This window comes from Pteropus vampyrus, unplaced genomic scaffold (genome assembly GCF_000151845.1).
Source record: "Pteropus vampyrus isolate Shadow unplaced genomic scaffold, Pvam_2.0 Scaffold157, whole genome shotgun sequence".
Lineage (NCBI taxonomy): Eukaryota > Metazoa > Chordata > Mammalia > Chiroptera > Pteropodidae > Pteropus > Pteropus vampyrus.
Window position 1 is genome coordinate 1,217,644 of NW_011888938.1, and position 15,963 is coordinate 1,233,606.

General features: G+C 67.0%; 3 protein-coding genes across 4 annotated transcripts in view; all 3 read left to right on the forward strand.

Moving 5' to 3' along the window:
* LOC111745530 (snRNA-activating protein complex subunit 4-like) overlaps nucleotides 1-10,247 on the forward strand; it is a 17,168-nt gene extending 6,921 nt beyond the window's left edge. For both annotated transcript variants that reach the window (XM_023536439.1, XM_023536440.1), the window contains one exon: nucleotides 10,237-10,247. The gene's annotated coding sequence lies outside the window, so the exon portion shown is untranslated. The remainder of the gene's footprint in view (nucleotides 1-10,236) is intronic.
* Nucleotides 52-6,297, forward strand: LOC111745541 (snRNA-activating protein complex subunit 4-like). Its single transcript, XM_023536464.1, has 7 exons — nucleotides 52-110; nucleotides 169-391; nucleotides 778-888; nucleotides 1,686-1,713; nucleotides 2,304-4,009; nucleotides 5,296-5,416; nucleotides 6,090-6,297. The coding sequence occupies exons 1-6, from the start codon at nucleotides 52-54 to the stop codon at nucleotides 5,410-5,412; spliced, it is 2,244 nt and encodes a 747-aa protein (XP_023392232.1). The 3' UTR covers nucleotides 5,413-5,416; nucleotides 6,090-6,297.
* CARD9 (caspase recruitment domain family member 9) lies at nucleotides 6,132-15,957 on the forward strand. Its single transcript, XM_011369929.2, has 12 exons — nucleotides 6,132-6,270; nucleotides 6,587-8,244; nucleotides 9,747-9,963; nucleotides 10,142-10,279; nucleotides 10,876-11,180; nucleotides 11,282-11,461; nucleotides 11,552-11,695; nucleotides 11,953-12,078; nucleotides 13,419-13,610; nucleotides 13,894-13,935; nucleotides 14,271-14,319; nucleotides 15,646-15,957. The coding sequence occupies exons 3-12, from the start codon at nucleotides 9,780-9,782 to the stop codon at nucleotides 15,762-15,764; spliced, it is 1,479 nt and encodes a 492-aa protein (XP_011368231.1). The 5' UTR covers nucleotides 6,132-6,270; nucleotides 6,587-8,244; nucleotides 9,747-9,779; the 3' UTR covers nucleotides 15,765-15,957.
* Nucleotides 15,958-15,963: the final 6 nt, after the last annotated feature.

Here is a 15,963-nt window from a genome sequence, read left to right on the forward strand (position 1 = left end):
GGTTTTGCCTCTGTCCTGCTTGGCACACGATGGTCAGATCGGGGTGACCCGATGGCCAGGCCTCAGCAGGGGCGCATCGGGGTCGTGGCCGCATGGGTGCACACGTGCAGGTTTCCGAAGGCTAGTCGGGCTGCCCAAGCATTAGCTGTCAGCACTCTGTCCCTGAAGGCTGGGTATAGCTCTGTGGGCCGAGCGTGGCAGCCGCTTGGGTGGAGCTCTTTGGGGCACCCCGCCTGGCGCCCAGTCTCTGGGGCTCGGGGCCTCCAGAAACGGGGCTTGGTGGCCAGGGCCACTTTGTAGATCTGCCTTCGTCCCCACAGCCGACAGCATCAGGACGCGGCTGCAGAACGCTCGCCTGGCCAGCACCCCGGCGTTTGCCCTGTTCATCCAGGTGAGCCCCGCGCTGAGCCCCGCCCTGTCATTTCTGCGTGCAGCGCGGCTTCGCAGGGGCTCGCCTCCTGAGGTCCAGCCTTCCAGGAGGGAGCCTGGCAAACAGTCGCTCGGAGCCCGACAACGCGCAGTGAGCGCATTAACGTGGAAGGGCCACCGTGGCTCCGTGTCCCTGTCCCGTGGGTGGGGTGGGCTTGGGGAAGCCAGAAGATGACAAAGTTGGGGGAGTGTTGCGGGGTCTGCTCCGTGACAGGCGCTGCGGTCACAGCTGGCCTGCGTTCCACCGTAGACACGTGTGTCGTCTTGGCCTGTGGGGCAGGTAGGCAGCCTCGGGGCAGGGCCTCCTGTTACATGGTGTGTCACGTGTGTGCCACGTGTGTCTCTCAGCTGTTTCAGATCAACACTGCCGGCTGCATGGAGGTCGTTCGGGAGCGGAAGGCCCTGCTGGCCACCCTGCCCCAGAGTGGCTCCCAGGAGCCACTGCAGCGGCCCCTGCAGGTGAGCAGGAAGGGTGAGTGCTGGGCCGGGGCTCACCGGGCTCCTGGCACCCTTCCCTCCCACCGCTGGCCGCTGCTGGGTGCCGACGGCGTTGGTCCAGCCGGGGGGCGAGGCACTGCCAGCTCCGTCTTTCAGGGACAGGGCATCCCGGGGTCGAGAGCAGCCCCTGCCCACCCCTGGCTATGGGCAACTCCTCTGCCCACGGAGGCACTGCAGGGAGGGGTCTGGCCGTGCCGTGGTGAGGGCCCAGGGCCCTGCGGACGGGGGGCGGAGGGTTCCTGGGGCTGCGGAGCCAGAACGAGCACTCAGGCCCGCCTGGCTCCCGGCACCCGCCTCTCCCGCCACACCCACCACCCTGCTGTCCCGGTGTCACCTCAGGCAGGAGGCCGAGCCCAAGGGGCTCCCTGCTGAGAGGCCATGTCCCTGAGCCCGGCCACCACGGGAGGAAACCACGAAATGCCACTGCTAGTCCTAGAACCAGAGAGGGCCGTGGTGCCCTGCCCAAGCAGCCAGGCCCTGGCCTCTCCCTGCAAACCGGCCCAGACCCCCAATGCGAGCTCTCCCAAGAGCGCCTCTGTGTGAGGCTGCATCAGAAGGGAGGCCAGTGCCCAGGGCATGGGGTATGAGGGCCGAGTAGGCTGTCCAGGCCGGCTGGTGGCCCCCAAGTGGCATGCAGAAGGGGTGCGGGCGGCAGGCTCTGGCGCCCACCCATACTGCAGATGAGCTGCGAGCGATGCTCCTGGTGGCGGCGGCGAAGTGTGGGGGCCCCCACGGTGCTGATTCTCCCTCCTCTCCAGGTGCCCTCGAGTGCCCGGAGCACTACAGGTATGCCCCCCAACCTGGCCAGCCATAGGGGCAAAGGCCAGACCTCCCAGGCTTTGGCTTTGGGGCTGGAGCAGCTTGGCCATGGTTTGGTGGGGGATCTCGTTTGAGTCCCATAAGAGGGATGAGAGCGGCTGCCCTGAGCTGGGGCTGCGGCAGCGCCTGGGGCTCCCACCTGTGAGCCCAGCACGTGAGCCCCAAGGCCTCCCCGGCGCAGACTTGGTGGGGGGCTTCTCTGCTGGCAGCCACCAGGCCACCACACGAGCGGAGTCGGGCGGGGGTCTGGGGTCCTGAGGGTAACACGGGGAGGGTGGGCAGCAGCCCCCGCAGCCTGGCTTTGGACATGTTCATGAGCAGCGGGGCAGGCGAGGGCGGGTATCCAGTGGGCACGGGGCTGGGCTGAGTGGAGCCATGGGTGGGGAGGCATGAGAATGTGCAGCCAGACTGGTGGGCCCCTCTCGGCCTGGGTGCTTGGCTCTTGCTTCTGTGCTCCCAGTAAGTGCCCAGCAGGAGGGCCTGGCAGCGGGGTGCAGGGGTGTGGCTTGTGTTAGGCCAGCCACCTGGACCTCGGCGTGTGTCCTGTTCTTCTTCAGGCGGCCTCTTGCAGAACGTGCCAGCCCGGGAAGCTGCAAAAAGCACCCTTTGCAGAGGGAGCAGGGGGCTGCAGGCCTGCTGGCCTGAGCCCACTCCACAGGCACCCCCGCCAGCTTCGTGTGGCCCCCGGCCCAAGCCCAAGACTGTGTCTGAGCTGCTTCGGGAGAAGCGGCTACGGGAGGCTCGAGCCAGCAAGGCTGCCCAGGGCCCTGCGGCCCTGCCCCCCCAGCTGCTGGTCTCCTCGCCTGTGGTCCTCCAGCCCGCCCTGCCACTGGTCTCCCCGAGCCCCCCAGCCACGGGGCCGGCCGTCTCCGAGTCCACGCTCTCTGGTCCTGGGGCCCCTGCAGCGGCCGGTCCGAGTACTTCTGGCTCCTGGCCCTCAGCTGAAGACAGGGGAACCCCCGTCTTGCAAGCCTTGGCCTTTCTTCCTGCCTCCACGGTGGCTGTGAAGGCCCCAACTGCCCCTGCTGCCTCCAGGACCCCGGCTCTGGGCCCCAGCCAGCTCCCCATGAGCTGCCATCTGAGTGGTCTGGGACAGTCCCAGGCCCCTGCCACGACCCGGAAGCAGGGCCTGCCCGAGGCGCTGCCCTTTCTCCCCGCAGCCCCCAGCCCCGCTCAGCTGCCTGTCCAGCCCCTCAGCTTGACGCCAGCTCTGGGCACCCACGGGGGCGAAGCACGCGTGGCAGCCAGCACCCCTCTGCCTGTCACCTGGGTGCTCACAACCCAGGGGCTGCTTCCTGTGCCAGTGCCAGCCGTGGCAGGCCTTTCCAGGCCAGCAGAGACCCTTGACCCCAAAGGTCTGTTAGTGACTCTGTCACCTTCTCTGACTGAAACTCAGGAGGGCCAGGGCCTGGCCAACATAGACGTGGAACCAGATCCTTCTTCCAGGACAGACCTCATGACCCTTTCGACGCCCCTGCCGCCTCAAGTCCCTGCTGCAGAAGTGGACGGTGACATGGCCCGCGCCCCTGAGGGACACTCGTCCCCTGGAGAGGCCCAAGCGGCTGGGGAAATAGCCTCCAAGACTGCGCTCGTGGCTGACCACCCTGAAGCAGAGCCTACCTGGCCCAGCCAGCTGCCTACGCACGGCAGTGCTTACCCAGGCAGTGGCCCGGGAGGGACGCTGGTGTCCCGCTCAGACCCAGGGAAGACCAGGGGGCCTCTGGACTCAGAGAGGCACCCCCCACCGCGGCTGGGGCCTGAGAAGGGCGCCCTGGACCTAGGCCTGGTGTCCCAGGAGAGTGAGGGGGCCGTGCGGGCGTGGCTGCAGGGACAGCGAGGCGTGTGCGTGCCACCCTTGAGGAGCAGGCTGCCCTACCAGCCCCCCGCCCTTTGCAGCCTGCGGGCGCTGGCTGGCCTCCTGCTCCACAAGAAGGCTTTGGAGCACAAAGCCGCCTCCCTCATGCCCAGCGGGGCGGCCAGGACCCCACAGGCCTCGCCAGGGCTGCTGCAGGGGCGGCTCGGGGACAGCCCAGCCTACTTGCTGCTGAAGGCACGCTTCCTGGCAGCCTTCACCCTCCCCGCGCTCCTGGCCACATTGCCCCCTCGCGGAGTCCCCACCACGTTATCAGCAGCCGCCCGGGACCACCCTGAGGGTGAGCAGGAGGACCTGGGGGAGCTGGAGCTCTCTGATGGCGACGGGCAGCTGGGCTGCTGGATGGGCGGCAGTCCCCAGGACAGGCCAGCAGCCTCAAGCCCCGTTCAGGTAGGCGGCCGTGGGCAGAGCCCTCACCCCACTTCCTTGCACCCCCCAGGCCGCCCCTGGCTGCTTGTGGGAGTGGGGCCTGCCTAGGGGGCGGGGCCAGGGCTGGGGTCCCGGCAGTGGAAGACCCAGCGTGGGCTCCTGAGGAGAAGGAAGCTCATCGCACGCGGGTGCTGGGCCGCGCTCACCTCCTCTTCCGGCCAGCATGGGAGCTAGGAGAGGGAGGAGCCTGGCTTCTAACGTGGGCTGCCAGCCCGGCCACGTGGCCTTGTCTGAGGGAGAGCCGGACCGCGGGCTCCGTCCGCGTGCATGTGCACGCACGTGTGCACACTCACTCCCCCGACCGGCAGCTCAGCGGAGGGCCTCCCCCGCACCTGTACCTCTGTGGGCACCCGGGCTCTCCCAGCTGTCAGCTCCGGCACCCCCACCTTGGGAGGGCTTTCTGAGCTGGGCCGGCAGCATCACTGCTCCTGCTTCCTGATGTGGAACCGGCTACAACACCTGTGGAAGGTGTCCCCGTGCCCTCTGGCCGTGTGTGCCCAAGAGTCCCCAGCAAGGCCGCCTCTGCCCTGTGGGGCTGAGCAGGAGAGCTGGGCCACCTCAGACCCTTCATGCCAAGTCTGGGAGGTTGTCCCAGGGAGCGTGTGGTGGCCCTCCCACTTCCCCTCCTGGGGTGGCAGTGGCCACTGAGCTGGTGGACATGGGAAGCCAGGATTGTGGCTGGCGGCTGTGCCACCGTCCTTGCAGGTTTGGTCCTGCCCAGGCTGCTGGGAATGTCACCTTCCTCCCCAGGGGCCTTGCCTAGGGGTCCCAGGCTGTTTTCTGGGCTGACGTGCAGTGGAAAACTCTGGACCCCAGACGTCAAGGGGAAGAGGCTCCCTGGCCCCCACTGTGCCCCCACCTGCACCACAGGTTTCTCAGTCACTGCCCCACTGGCTCGGCTGGGGACCATGGCACAGAAGCTGGTTCTTGGGGGTGGTTCACAGGGGTTCGGAACCCTAGGTGAGGGAGGGGTCAGCAGGAAGCCAGAGCCCACGTGTGGCCACGGAAGGGCAGTGCCTTCCTGTTCTTTGCCTGTTGTGACCCCTGCATGTGGCAGTGTCTCCGGTCCCAGCCTGGAGTGGCTTCCACTGCTGGCGCCTCCCTTTGCCTGGGAGCTGCTCCATCTCAAGTGTTGGGGGACACAGCATCCACAGCCCCCAGCCCATTCCAGTTGCTCATTGCCACCCAGCCCATGCCTCTCCTGGCTGGAGGGTCACGCTTGTCCCCTGGCCTGGATTTTGTTTCAGGGAGTCCCAGATCCTGGCGAGGGCTCTGCTCCCTCCTGCCTGGACGAGTCTGGTGACTTTGACGTGCTTAGGACCCGGCACTCGCGGCACGCCCGGAAGCGAAGGAGGCTGGTGTGAGCAGGTGAGTGCGGGAGGCAGCAGTCCTGGCATGCGGGGGGGCGGGGCCTCCGTGTCTCACAGCAGGTGTGAGGGTGTTAGGCGTTGGCTGTGTCTGGGGGTGGGCTGGCTGACCCTCGCTGCCACACCCACACCCGTCTCCAGGTGCTTCCTGCTGTGCCCTGTCTGCAGGGCTTGTCTCCCTGCTCCATTCAGGCCTCTGCTCAGTGGTCAGTTCCCCAGGCCTGCCTTCCCCGGCCCGCTCCTGAGGCGGCAGTGTCCGGCTGTGCTGCTGCATTTGCCCCTCCTGGCAGCTGGCCTCCGCCTCTGTCCACTGCCTTCCCCACGGACACGAGCCCAGACACGGGCGCCATGTCAGCCCTCAGCACAAATGGGTGGTTTGGGAAACTGACCCAAGTCGGGGAGGACGCCGTGGTCGGCAGGTCCCCAAGACCCAGCTCCTCTGAGCAGTGTGGGCTGCAAGGTTCCTGGTTCTGGAAGGGGCAGGAGGGGTCGGGGGTCCTGGAGAAGTGGGGCACCACGGAGGGGACATCTTCGCAGCTCAGCCTCTGCCCAGCCCCAACTCTGTGGACCTCTCCCTCCCCGACGAGGCACAGTGCCACCTTCGGTTCCTGTTCCCCTACAGCGCCATCCGTGGGGTCAGGGCGCCCCCTCATCAGGGTATTCTTGTGTTCCAGGATAGCCGGGCCTGGATGCCTGCTGCCACCCACGGGAGGTGGGACCCTGCTGGACTGGTGAGCCCCTGCCCCAGGAGCCCAGCACCCGCCCTGCAGGAGAAAGCCAGGCCAAGCAGTGACCCCGTTGTCACAGGGGCTCGGCTAGTCCCCAAGCACAGATTGGAATATTTGAAGGAACTGAGTAAATGTCCTATTTTTTCATCAAGAAGCCGGCTCTCGTGGTCTTTCTGAGGCGCGGGGCAGAGCGGGGGTCTGGGCCTCCCCGGGGCGTGGGGAGAGAAGCAGAGTCCTTGTCATGAGGCGCTCTTGGGCTACCTGCCCTCTGGGTGCTCCCTCAGGGACGAGGGGCATCTGCTCCCTCTGCCACCAAGGCACACAAGCCACCCAGGCCGCCCCGCAGGCTGTGTTCCTTCACAGCCGTGTTCCTGTAACGTCAGGCTGAGTCCCAGCGCCCCCGGCCCCAGCCCAAGGACACCCAGCCTGGGTTCCGTTTACAGCCTCCGAGGCACGTGGTCCCCAGTTCGTCCTTGAGGCTGCTTCTCTTTGGTTCCACTGGTTGATTTAATCAAAAGTTCCTGGCAGAGACGGAACGTGTGCCCAGCGCGCGTCCTGGCTCCTGGCCTCCACCCGGGATTGGTGTCACCTCTCCTCTTCACTCCTGCCGGACCGGACGGCACACATCCCACCTGCCACAGGCCCACTCGCCCTCCCCGCGGGTCGCCTGTGCGTGTGCATGTGTCGTGCCCAGCATTTTCAACCAGTTTCCGGTTTTCCTTTGACTTCCTCTGGCTTGCGGGTTGTGAGGTTTGCATCTAATTTTCAAACAGGCAGGGATTGTCCGGAAAGCTTTCTGTTCCTTCTTCGTAGCGAAGTCCCAGTGCTCTCAGAGAACATGGCATTCTCGTCACTTGATGCTTCTTTATTAGCCTCCTTATTCAAAGTGGGTGGCCGGGGGCCTGGCACAGGCCAGCGTACCCAGCCCAGGGCCAAGCCCCAGAGTGTGGCTCCCCTGAGGGCTGCCTGCTCCTACAGGAGAGACGTTGGGCCCCTGCCCTCAGAGGGCCAGGGTGGCAGGCCACCACCTCCACTCCGCAGCCCCTGCTTGTGCCAGGACGTCCAACTGACTGCCATGCACCAGGAGGCAGTGAAGCCCGGAGCTGAGGACCGAGGCCTGACAGGAAGGGAGCGGTCGGGCCAGAGGCCAGGCGCCTCGGGAGGTAGGGCCAGGAGCGCGTCAGGCCCCCGTCCTGCCCGTCCAGCCACAGCCCCTTCCTGCAGTTGTCGCCTCAACACGGAAGGCAGCACCTCGGTTCAACCGGTATGGCCGCCCTGGTGAGGTGGCGGCCTGGGAATTCCCACGGCCCACGGGACTAGCGCCCCGTGGCCCACACCCTTATGAAACACCTTTGGAGCATGCTGTCACTGTCACGTCTGACCCAATGGAGAGGGGTTGCCGAGTGGGGACACTCCCGGGACAGGATGACGTGAGCTGGTGGGGTGGGGGCAGGAGCGGCGGGGGCCCACGGGCTCTTCCTGGCCACAGTGGCCTCACGCTCTCTTCAGGCACCACGCTGCAGTCCCTGCGTGACTAAAGCGTGGGCCGGCCTGGCTGTGGGGGCGCCCAGCACCAGCGAGTCGGTGGATGCCCTAGGGTCCCTGGCGGAGCTGTCCCCGCCCACACCCCAGAGGCAGGCCAGGTGGCGCTGGTTCCCACAGGGCTGCTGAAGGCGCAAGTGCCACGCACGGAGCACCCAGCCGGAGGAGTCCCCAGGAGCCTGCATCTGGGCCCGGCAGACCAGCCAGCGCATCAGCCCCACGCATCCCCTGGGAGGGACTTTGCTGGAACTTGCACTCCGCGGGGTGCCGGGGCTGGGCCTCCAGGGCTGGGGGCTCTCGGCAGCTTTCTTCGGAGAGCCACAACTTCCACTTCCCGTGGCCCCACCTCCGAGGGCTGCCCTGGCTGGGCCAATCAGAAGGCGGCCGCGGGACTGTCCCACTGTGGGAGAACCAGCCGGCCTCTGCCTTTGCAGGGCTGAGCAGAGCCGTCAGGAAGTGCACAGGCCCTGTGGCGGGCACCTCCCTCTCTCCGGCCGGCTCACCTACTGCCTGGTGAATCGGTGTCCAGCTGCGTGGGTGCCCCCTCCAGGACCCTGAGGTAGGCTGGCCTTACGCCCTTTCTGAAAGGCGGCTGGGAAGATGCTGTGGCTCTCTGCTCAGGACTCCTGGGGGCAGGGAGTGGGCCCTGGAGCAAACACACTGAGGGGCACCGAGGGGCCCGTCCCCTCCACAGCCACTGGTACTTGCTTACGTGTTTCAACGGAGCCAGCAGCAGGGCACCAGGGCGTTCGGGCTGCGGGCATGGGGCCCATGGGCTTCAAGCTAGAAAGGTGGGGAGTGGCCGAAGGTCCCAAGGACCTGCCACTGAGTTGCTGTGGCCAGGCTGGGTGGGGTGACCAAGTGCAGTGGCAGCCAGTTGGGGAAACCCCGCACAAGACTGGACTTGCTGTGTTTCTAGGACTGTGGTCTAGCGCCTGAGCTGAGGGCTCTGTCTTAGGTGGCCAGGTCGGGGTCCCTGTCCCCACCCCTCGGTGGAAGTGCGACCTAATGGCTGTTCCCAGCCTTGGCCTGGCCCCCGGAGAGAGCAGCTTGCTGCAAGCTGGTAGAAGGGGGACGCAGTGGGACAGCCGGGGGTGGTCCCGACATAGGCGGTCCCCTTGCGTGAACGCAGAAGGTACCACTCCCGAGTGTGGTCTGGGGCAGGCTCCATGTGGGAGGCACGAGGGGAGCCCTGAGAGGGCAGGGGGCCCCGGAGCAGCTGGAGCAGGTGCCCGGGCAGCACCTGGGGCCCTGGGTCACACCGCAGCCCCTCCCCATGTGACGGGGCCCTGGCTCTCCTGTAGGCGTCCAGTCACCCTTCCCAAATGGCACAGTGTCGCTGAGCCTGACTTGGAGCAGGTCAGCCCTGGGCAGCTGCTGGGTGACTGTTGCATCACCAGCCAGGCTCCGGAAGGAGAGGAGGGGGCAGGCCCGGGATGTGAGCGGGCACCGAGTCGGGGAATGAGGAAGTCCGGCACGGCCCGGCAGGCCACAGCGTGGGGCCGTGCGGGTAGGAGGGGCACTCGCCAACGTGCTTCAGACCCAGCCTGGGCACTGGCTGACGGAGAGCTGGCGCCTCCCTCCCCACACCTGCCAGGGAGGCTGTGCCAGCGGACGGCATGCGACACAAACAGCTCCTGCCCGCCCGCCCCGGCCAGCTGCAGCTCCGTGGCACTTTGGTGTCAGGAGCAGGCGGAGGCCCGAGGAGGGTGGTGCAGAAGGTACTGTTTTCTTAGACACCACCTGTCCCTGGAGCATCTCCACATTGTCCCCCCCAAAACTAACCGGGTGAACCCGGAAAAAAAAAAACCCAAGGGGGCCAAAAGGGGAGGAACAGGAACCAAGGAAAGCCCCCGAAGCCCCCCCCGGGAACCAGGGGGGAACAAGGCAACCCAACCGGGGGGCCCCCCCCCCTGGCCCCCCGAGTGGCAGTGTGGGGGTGAGGCTGCGCACCTGGATGAGTTTCCTGTCAGGCTCCGCCCAGAGTCCTGCCGGGCACCTGGGCGGCAGGCCTGGGTCCTGGCTTGGACCGACTGCTCAGTGAGCCGGGGCCCTTCGCAGCTGCTGCCCTGAACGCCAGCCGCCGCTGCCGCCATGTCGGACTACGAGAACGAAGACGCGTGCTGGAGCACGCTGGAGGGCTTCAGGGTGAAGCTCATCTCGGTCATCGACCCCTCGCGCATCACTCCCTACCTGCGGCAGTGCAAAGTCCTGAACCCCGACGACGAGGAGCAGGTGCTCAGCGACCCCAACCTCGTCATCCGCAAGCGGAAAGTGGGTCAGTGCCGCCTGTCCCGTCCCGTCCCGTCCGCTTGGGGCTCGGCGCCTCCGTGCTCAGCTGAGGCCGCTGGGTGGCGCGTGGACCCAGGCCCACGTCCCCGGTGGCGGTGGGCGTCCCAGACCCTGCGCGTCCCTGGGCCGTGGCCCCTGCCCAGCCAGGCCTCTCTGGGTTGCAGGCGTACTCCTGGACATCCTGCAGCGGACCGGCCACAAGGGCTATGTGGCCTTCCTCGAGAGCCTGGAGCTCTACTATCCGCAACTCTACAAGAAGGTCACGGGCAAGGAGCCCTCCCGCGTCTTCTCCATGATCATCGGTGAAGACGGGACACCCAGCGTGGGGCGGGGAGGGGCGGGCGGGGGTGGAGCCAGGCGTGGGGGGCATGGGCGCAGCACTGGCGGGCCCCTGCCCGTCTGGTCTGCAGATGGATAAAGTGGTTTGAGAGAATGAGGGTACCGCACGGGGGTGCACCCGCCCCTCTCTCTTCTAATGCTTGTGGAGGGAGCAGACGCTGGAAGAAAGGGACCCGTCCTCCGGAGGGCGGCAGGCGGGCGGTGGGGTGCCCAGACCGTCTGACTCGTTAGTCACAGCCGCTGCGCCTGAGCGGTCAGGGGCCCGCAGGGCCTGGCAAAGGCGGGGCAGCACCCTCCAGGCCCCTGAGCTGAGTCCTCGTGCCTCACGGAGTTGAGATCGTAATTAGACAAAGACGGATGAGCGCCCGGCCCCAAGGCTGCACCCTGTTCCGTGGGGTCAGGCGCAGGGGCGAGGAGGTGACGCAGAATGTCAGTCCATCGTCTGGACGCACAGCAGCAGCAGCAACCTGGAATCGTCCCCCGGAGCCACGAGCTGCTGGTCCAGTTCAGGGCAGCGGGGGAGGCAGGAGGGAGGGCCTGACGCTAGCTCCGTCTGCAGACGCGTCCGGGGAGTCGGGCCTGACGCAGCTCCTGATGAGCGAGGTCATGAAGCTGCAGAAGAAGGTGCAGGACCTGACGGCGCTGCTGAGCTCCAAGGACGACTTCATCAAGGAGCTGCGGGTCAAGGACAGCCTGCTGCGCAAGCACCAGGAGCGCGTGCAGAGGCTCAAGGAGGAGTGCGAGGCCTGCAGCCGCGAGCTCAAGCGCTACAAGGACGAGAACTACGACCTGGCCATGCGCCTGGCCCGCCAGAGCGAGGACAGGGGCGCCGCGCTCATGCGCAACCGCGACCTGCAGCTGGAGGTGCCCTGCGGGCCCTCGGGGCTCCGGGGTGGCCCGGGGCAGTGGGGCACCGCCCCGAGGCCGCGGGGAGGGGCCGCCGGGCTGACGGAGTCGCCCTGCAGATCGACCGGCTGAAGCACAGCCTGATGAAGGCGGAGGACGACTGCAAGGTGGAGCGCAAGCACACGCTGAAGCTGCGGCACGCCATGGAGCAGCGGCCCAGCCAGGAGCTGCTGTGGGAGCTGCAGCAGGAAAAGGCCCTGTTGCAGGCCCGGGTGCAGGAGCTGGAGGCCTCCGCCCAGGTAGCGAGCGGCAGGCGGGGCGGCCGGCGGGGCCCCGGCCTCCCGCAGCCAGGCCCTGTCCTGCCAGCCTCTCCCCTGCGCCCCTTGCAGGAGGGGAAGCTGGACAGGAGCAGCCCCTACATCCAGGTGCTGGAGGAGGACTGGCGGCAGGCTCTGCGGGACCACCAGGAGCAGGCCAACACCATCTTCGCCCTGCGCAAAGACCTGCGCCAGGGGGAGGCCCTGCGCGCCCGGGTACGTGGCGGGGCCGGGGGACACGGGGCTGGGGCCAAGCCAAGAAGGGGGGCTGCGCACCTCAGCTCCACATCCCTACCTCGCCCCTTGCTGGCGGCGTGGGGCCCGAACAGCTCACCCACGCCTTGCCCGCTGCCCGCCCCCGGATGGGCAGGCCCGACCTCCGGTCTGGGAGCCCGGCGCTGGCAGGGCCCGAGGGGCCCGTGCAGCCCCCGGCGGGGGCGGCAGGCGGTGGGGTCAGCTGCCGTCTCCCGCAGTGCATGGAGGAGAAGGAGATGTTTGAGCTGCAGTGCCTGGCCCTGCGGAAGGACTCCAAGATGTACAAGGACCGCATCGAGGCCATCCTGCAGCAGATGGAGGAGGTCGCCGTCGAGCGGGACCAGGTAGGTGCCTCCCGCCCAGCCACCGGCGGAGAACCCAGCTGGCGGCAGGCGATGGCAGAGGTGGGGCTCCTGAGATGTGAGACCGTTTCCACATCCCGCCACCCACGGGGGCTACAGCCGGCCCGGGGTGGGGGGCGGTCGGCAAAGTGGGCTTGAAGTGACAAAAGCAGAACGTGCGCTTAGAGCGAGCGGCCGCGAGGTGAACACAGCCTCCCCGTCCGCCCTGGCCCGCCGCCAGGAAACCCACGTCCCCTTCGGCTGGACTTCCCAGACTTTTTCAATACACATACAGTTCTGCTTTTGTTTTATAAAAATGGAAGCTATCTATCTGTTTTGTTTTGCAAGTAATTTTTTAACTTACAAAGCCGTGGACACCGTTGCCGGCTGCCGCTCTGCAGACGGTGGACGGGAGGCAGTGTGACAACGTACTGCGCCTCTGCTCCCGTTCCCGTCACAACGCAGGGTCACTTCCCGCAATGACAGCTGCTGCTTCAGGGACACTGTGCGGTAACTGGCAATGCGTCAGGAGCCTTAGACCGTAGATTCCTTTCCGTCCAACAGCGCCACTTCTAGAAACCTGTCTCTTGGGAATGACAGTATTGGCGAGAGCCTGGTATGTGGGTGCTTATCTCGAGGGCGTGAGCAGTGTGAGAATGGGGAGCACTTGTGAGGTGAGCTGGCTGGGGCAGGGAGCCCACCTGGCTGGCACCTGGCAGTCTCGCAGACCGGCGGAGGTGTGCAGAGCTTTACGTCTCCCAGACAGGCCCCAGGTGTGCCGGGAGGCTGGCGGCTAGGCAGCCAGCTGAGCGGGTGGTCTCTGGTTGGTCCTCACTCGGAAGCAGGGACCAGACTTAGGGAAGTTGCCAGTTGCTGACCTGGTCCTGGCTGTTGGGGGCCGATTGTTCTGGGGGTCATAGGTGGGCTTTCCAGGTTGGTCCCACTTGTCACACGTGGCCTGGCCGTGGTGCGACCGTCCAGCCATTCTCACACCTCAGGAGCCCCGTGGGTGGCGGTGACGATGAAGTGTGGCACTGGTTTCAAGGGGCGCCACGTGGCGGTCAGTGGCCCTGGTCTTGATTTCGGGCCATGGCCGTGTGTGGGGCGCGGAGTGCCCCCAGGGCCCACAGGGCTTGGGGAGACTCTGAGGGTGGAGTGTGGGCTGCCCACACTTCCCACCGCAGTCCTCTGTGACGTGTGCAACCCAAACCCTGACACGTGGCCACGGAGGCGAAAGGGGAAGCAGCCGCTGTGCCGGGGACGCTGCCCCGGGGGAGACACAGACGCGCCTGGTGGCGGGGGCGGGGCGCTGTGCAGAAACCCACCCAGGGTCTCCCCCGCAGGCCATCGCGTCACGGGAGGAGCTGCACGCCCGCTACGCCCAGAGCCTGCAGGACAAGGACGCACTTCGCAAGCGAGTGCGGGAGCTGGGCGGGAAGGCCGACGAGCTGCAGCTGCAGCTGTTCCAGCGCGAGGCCCAGCTGCTGGCCGCGGAGGGCCAGCTCAAGCGGCAGCAGCTGGAGATGCTGGTCCTGGTGCGCCGCCTGGGGCCCCGGCCGTGCCTCAGCCAGACACAGGGCACAGAGCCTGGGGGAGGAGCCTCCTGATAGCCTGGGTCCCGGCCCGGCTGGGCCACTGCTCCCTGGAGGTCCTGGCAGGGCCCCAGGCCTTCCTGAGTCCCCCCAATGGCGCCCCCTGGTGGTGGGGTGCAGTGCGGCTCAGGGCCTGGCGGGCTGTTCTGGGCAGGGGCCTGGAGAGGGGTCTGGGGCGGCTCGGCTTCCCCACAGCCTGCTGACAGCCTCTCTTCTGTGACCACAGAGCTCTGACCTGGAGGACAGCTCACCCAGGAACTCCCAGGAAGTGAGTGTGACATGGGGGGTGGGGGGCCTCTGCCAGACCACAGCCCCACACTCGTCCCTCGGAAGTTCCAGAAGCTCAGCGACCCTCTCTCCTCCCATCCCTCGGCCAAGCGGAGGGCCAAGCCGCTGGCGCCTGCCGAGGCCTCTATGTGCTCAGGGCAGGACGGGCCCGGCAGTGCCCACCCCCTGGCCCTAGTGGCCGGGCCTTCTTGCCGGCCCGGCCTGGCTGAGCAGCAGAGGCCCCCAAGAAGCTTGTGGAGAGGGCGGCAGCGCAGCAGGCTGGGTCCAGTCCCCAGGGGGGCGGGGGTCTAACAGCTGCCCGTTTCTCTCCGGAAGCTGTCGCCCCCCCAGGACCTGGAGGAGGACACCCAGCTCTCAGACAAAGGTGAGGAGGGAGTGCGTGTGCCACACGTGGGCGGCCTCCTCCTCTCCCGGAGTCGGCACCGGTCCTGACCCTCGGCACATGCAGCCCCCGACCCTGGGGACACGTGCTCCGGCCCTGTCCTATTGATTTAAAAGATGGGGACACTGAGGCTCAGAGAGATAAACCCCTCAAAGTCCCCCAGAGAGCAAAGCAGAATCCCAAACCCGAGGCCCAGGTCTGGCGGGCGCACGAGCCAGCTCCGGCCCTGAGGACACGCGCCTCCGTCCGAGCCCACACCGGGCCCGGAGTGCAGGGTTGAGGCGCACCCATCTTGTCCTCACGCAGCTTCCTCTCGGGCAGGGGGCAGGGGGCAGGGGAGGTGGCAGTAAGCCAACGGCCAGGTGTGCCACGCAGGAAGTGGAAACAGAATGGGGAGAGAGGTCTCTCTGCCTGCCAGGAAAAAGGACTGTGGGGGGCCGGCGCAGGCAGGGGTGGTGACATGGGGGCAAGGGCTCCTCTGAAGGTGGGTGTCAGAATTCAGAAAGCGCCCTCTGCTGGGCTGGGAGGGGAGGGCGTGTGGGGCCACCACAGAGGGCGCATGGGAAGCCAGGCAGACTTCCTCAACGCAGGCCTGACCCCCAGCCCCTACAGGAAGTAAAAGAGGAAGAAGGGTCACCAAATAGAGAAGCGAGGGGTCGGGCCATCTACCACTGTCTGAAGACTTGGGCTTGAGGCCACCAAGCCCCCACAGGACAGGACCTGGCAGGCAGCAAGCCCAACCAGCCAGCCCAACCAGCCCAGAAGCCCCAACCCAGGGGCGGTGTGGCCCCTCGCAGGGCCCAGGGTGGCATGAGGGTCGGAGGCTGAGGAGGGGGAAGCATCAGCCCCAGGGAGAGACCCGGGCCTCTCCCACCATGATGTCGCTGAGACCAGAATCCACAGTCCCGCAGCATGGCCAGTTGAGGGGAGCCAGCCTCTCAGAGCATCTGCCCTCCCAGGGTCCTGAGCCCTGGGCCCGTCCAGGCCCTGGCAGTCTGAAGGGTCTCAGCAGCCTGGAACGTTCTGTGCCTAAGCGCTGCAGTGCCCCAGCCCCACCGAGGGGACAGGCCATCCTGCTCGGGAAGACGGGGGCAGAAGTCGATGGTGGGAGCAGGGGGCCTCCCGGGAGAGAGGAGTGAGCCCAGCCCTCTCATCTGTGTAACAGAGTCCTGTGGGGTCCAAGTGAGGACTCAGGAGGTGGTGCAGGGCTGGCCCGGAAATATCAAGGGTGAAGAGGGGCAGGTGTCGGCCACACCAAGCTCGGTCCTGCAGGTGGGCAGGACCCTCAGGCACAACTGTCCTTTCCAGGAGACCCGGCCGAAGGGGAGAGCCCAGAGCAGCCCTTTGTGGCCCTGCAGAAGGAGCGGCTTTCACTGACCCCCAATGTAAGGCAGCCCCTGGGGGGGCCCTGGTGTGGGCCTCAGTGAGGAGAGCTTCCTCACTCTGCACAGCTGGGGGGGTGATTGAAAGGGTCTCTGCCCACCGGCTCGTGGGGTGCAGTGTTTGCAACATGAAGCTGAGCCCCCTCCCTTGGACAAAGCAGCAGGCAGAGGGGCGGCCAGGACAGGGCTGTGCCCAGCCCTGGGGAGCCTAATGGGAGGTCCACGCAGCCTTAACGGTGACTCC

Excerpts from the sequence above, each read along its gene's own strand:
- CARD9 (XM_011369929.2), top strand. The coding sequence starts at position 9,780 with ATGTCGGACTACGAGAACGAAGACGCGTGCTGGAGCACGCTGGAGGGC. Across the intron at positions 11,462-11,551 it reads AGCTGGAGGCCTCCGCCCAG|GAGGGGAAGCTGGACAGGAG; the intron begins GTAGCGAGCGGC and ends CGCCCCTTGCAG. Across the intron at positions 12,079-13,418 it reads TCGCCGTCGAGCGGGACCAG|GCCATCGCGTCACGGGAGGA; the intron begins GTAGGTGCCTCC and ends TCTCCCCCGCAG.
- LOC111745541 (XM_023536464.1), top strand. The coding sequence starts at position 52 with ATGGCCAGGCCTCAGCAGGGGCGCATCGGGGTCGTGGCCGCATGGGTG. Across the intron at positions 111-168 it reads GCATGGGTGCACACGTGCAG|GCTGGGTATAGCTCTGTGGG; the intron begins GTTTCCGAAGGC and ends CTGTCCCTGAAG. Across the intron at positions 1,714-2,303 it reads GAGTGCCCGGAGCACTACAG|GCGGCCTCTTGCAGAACGTG; the intron begins GTATGCCCCCCA and ends GTTCTTCTTCAG.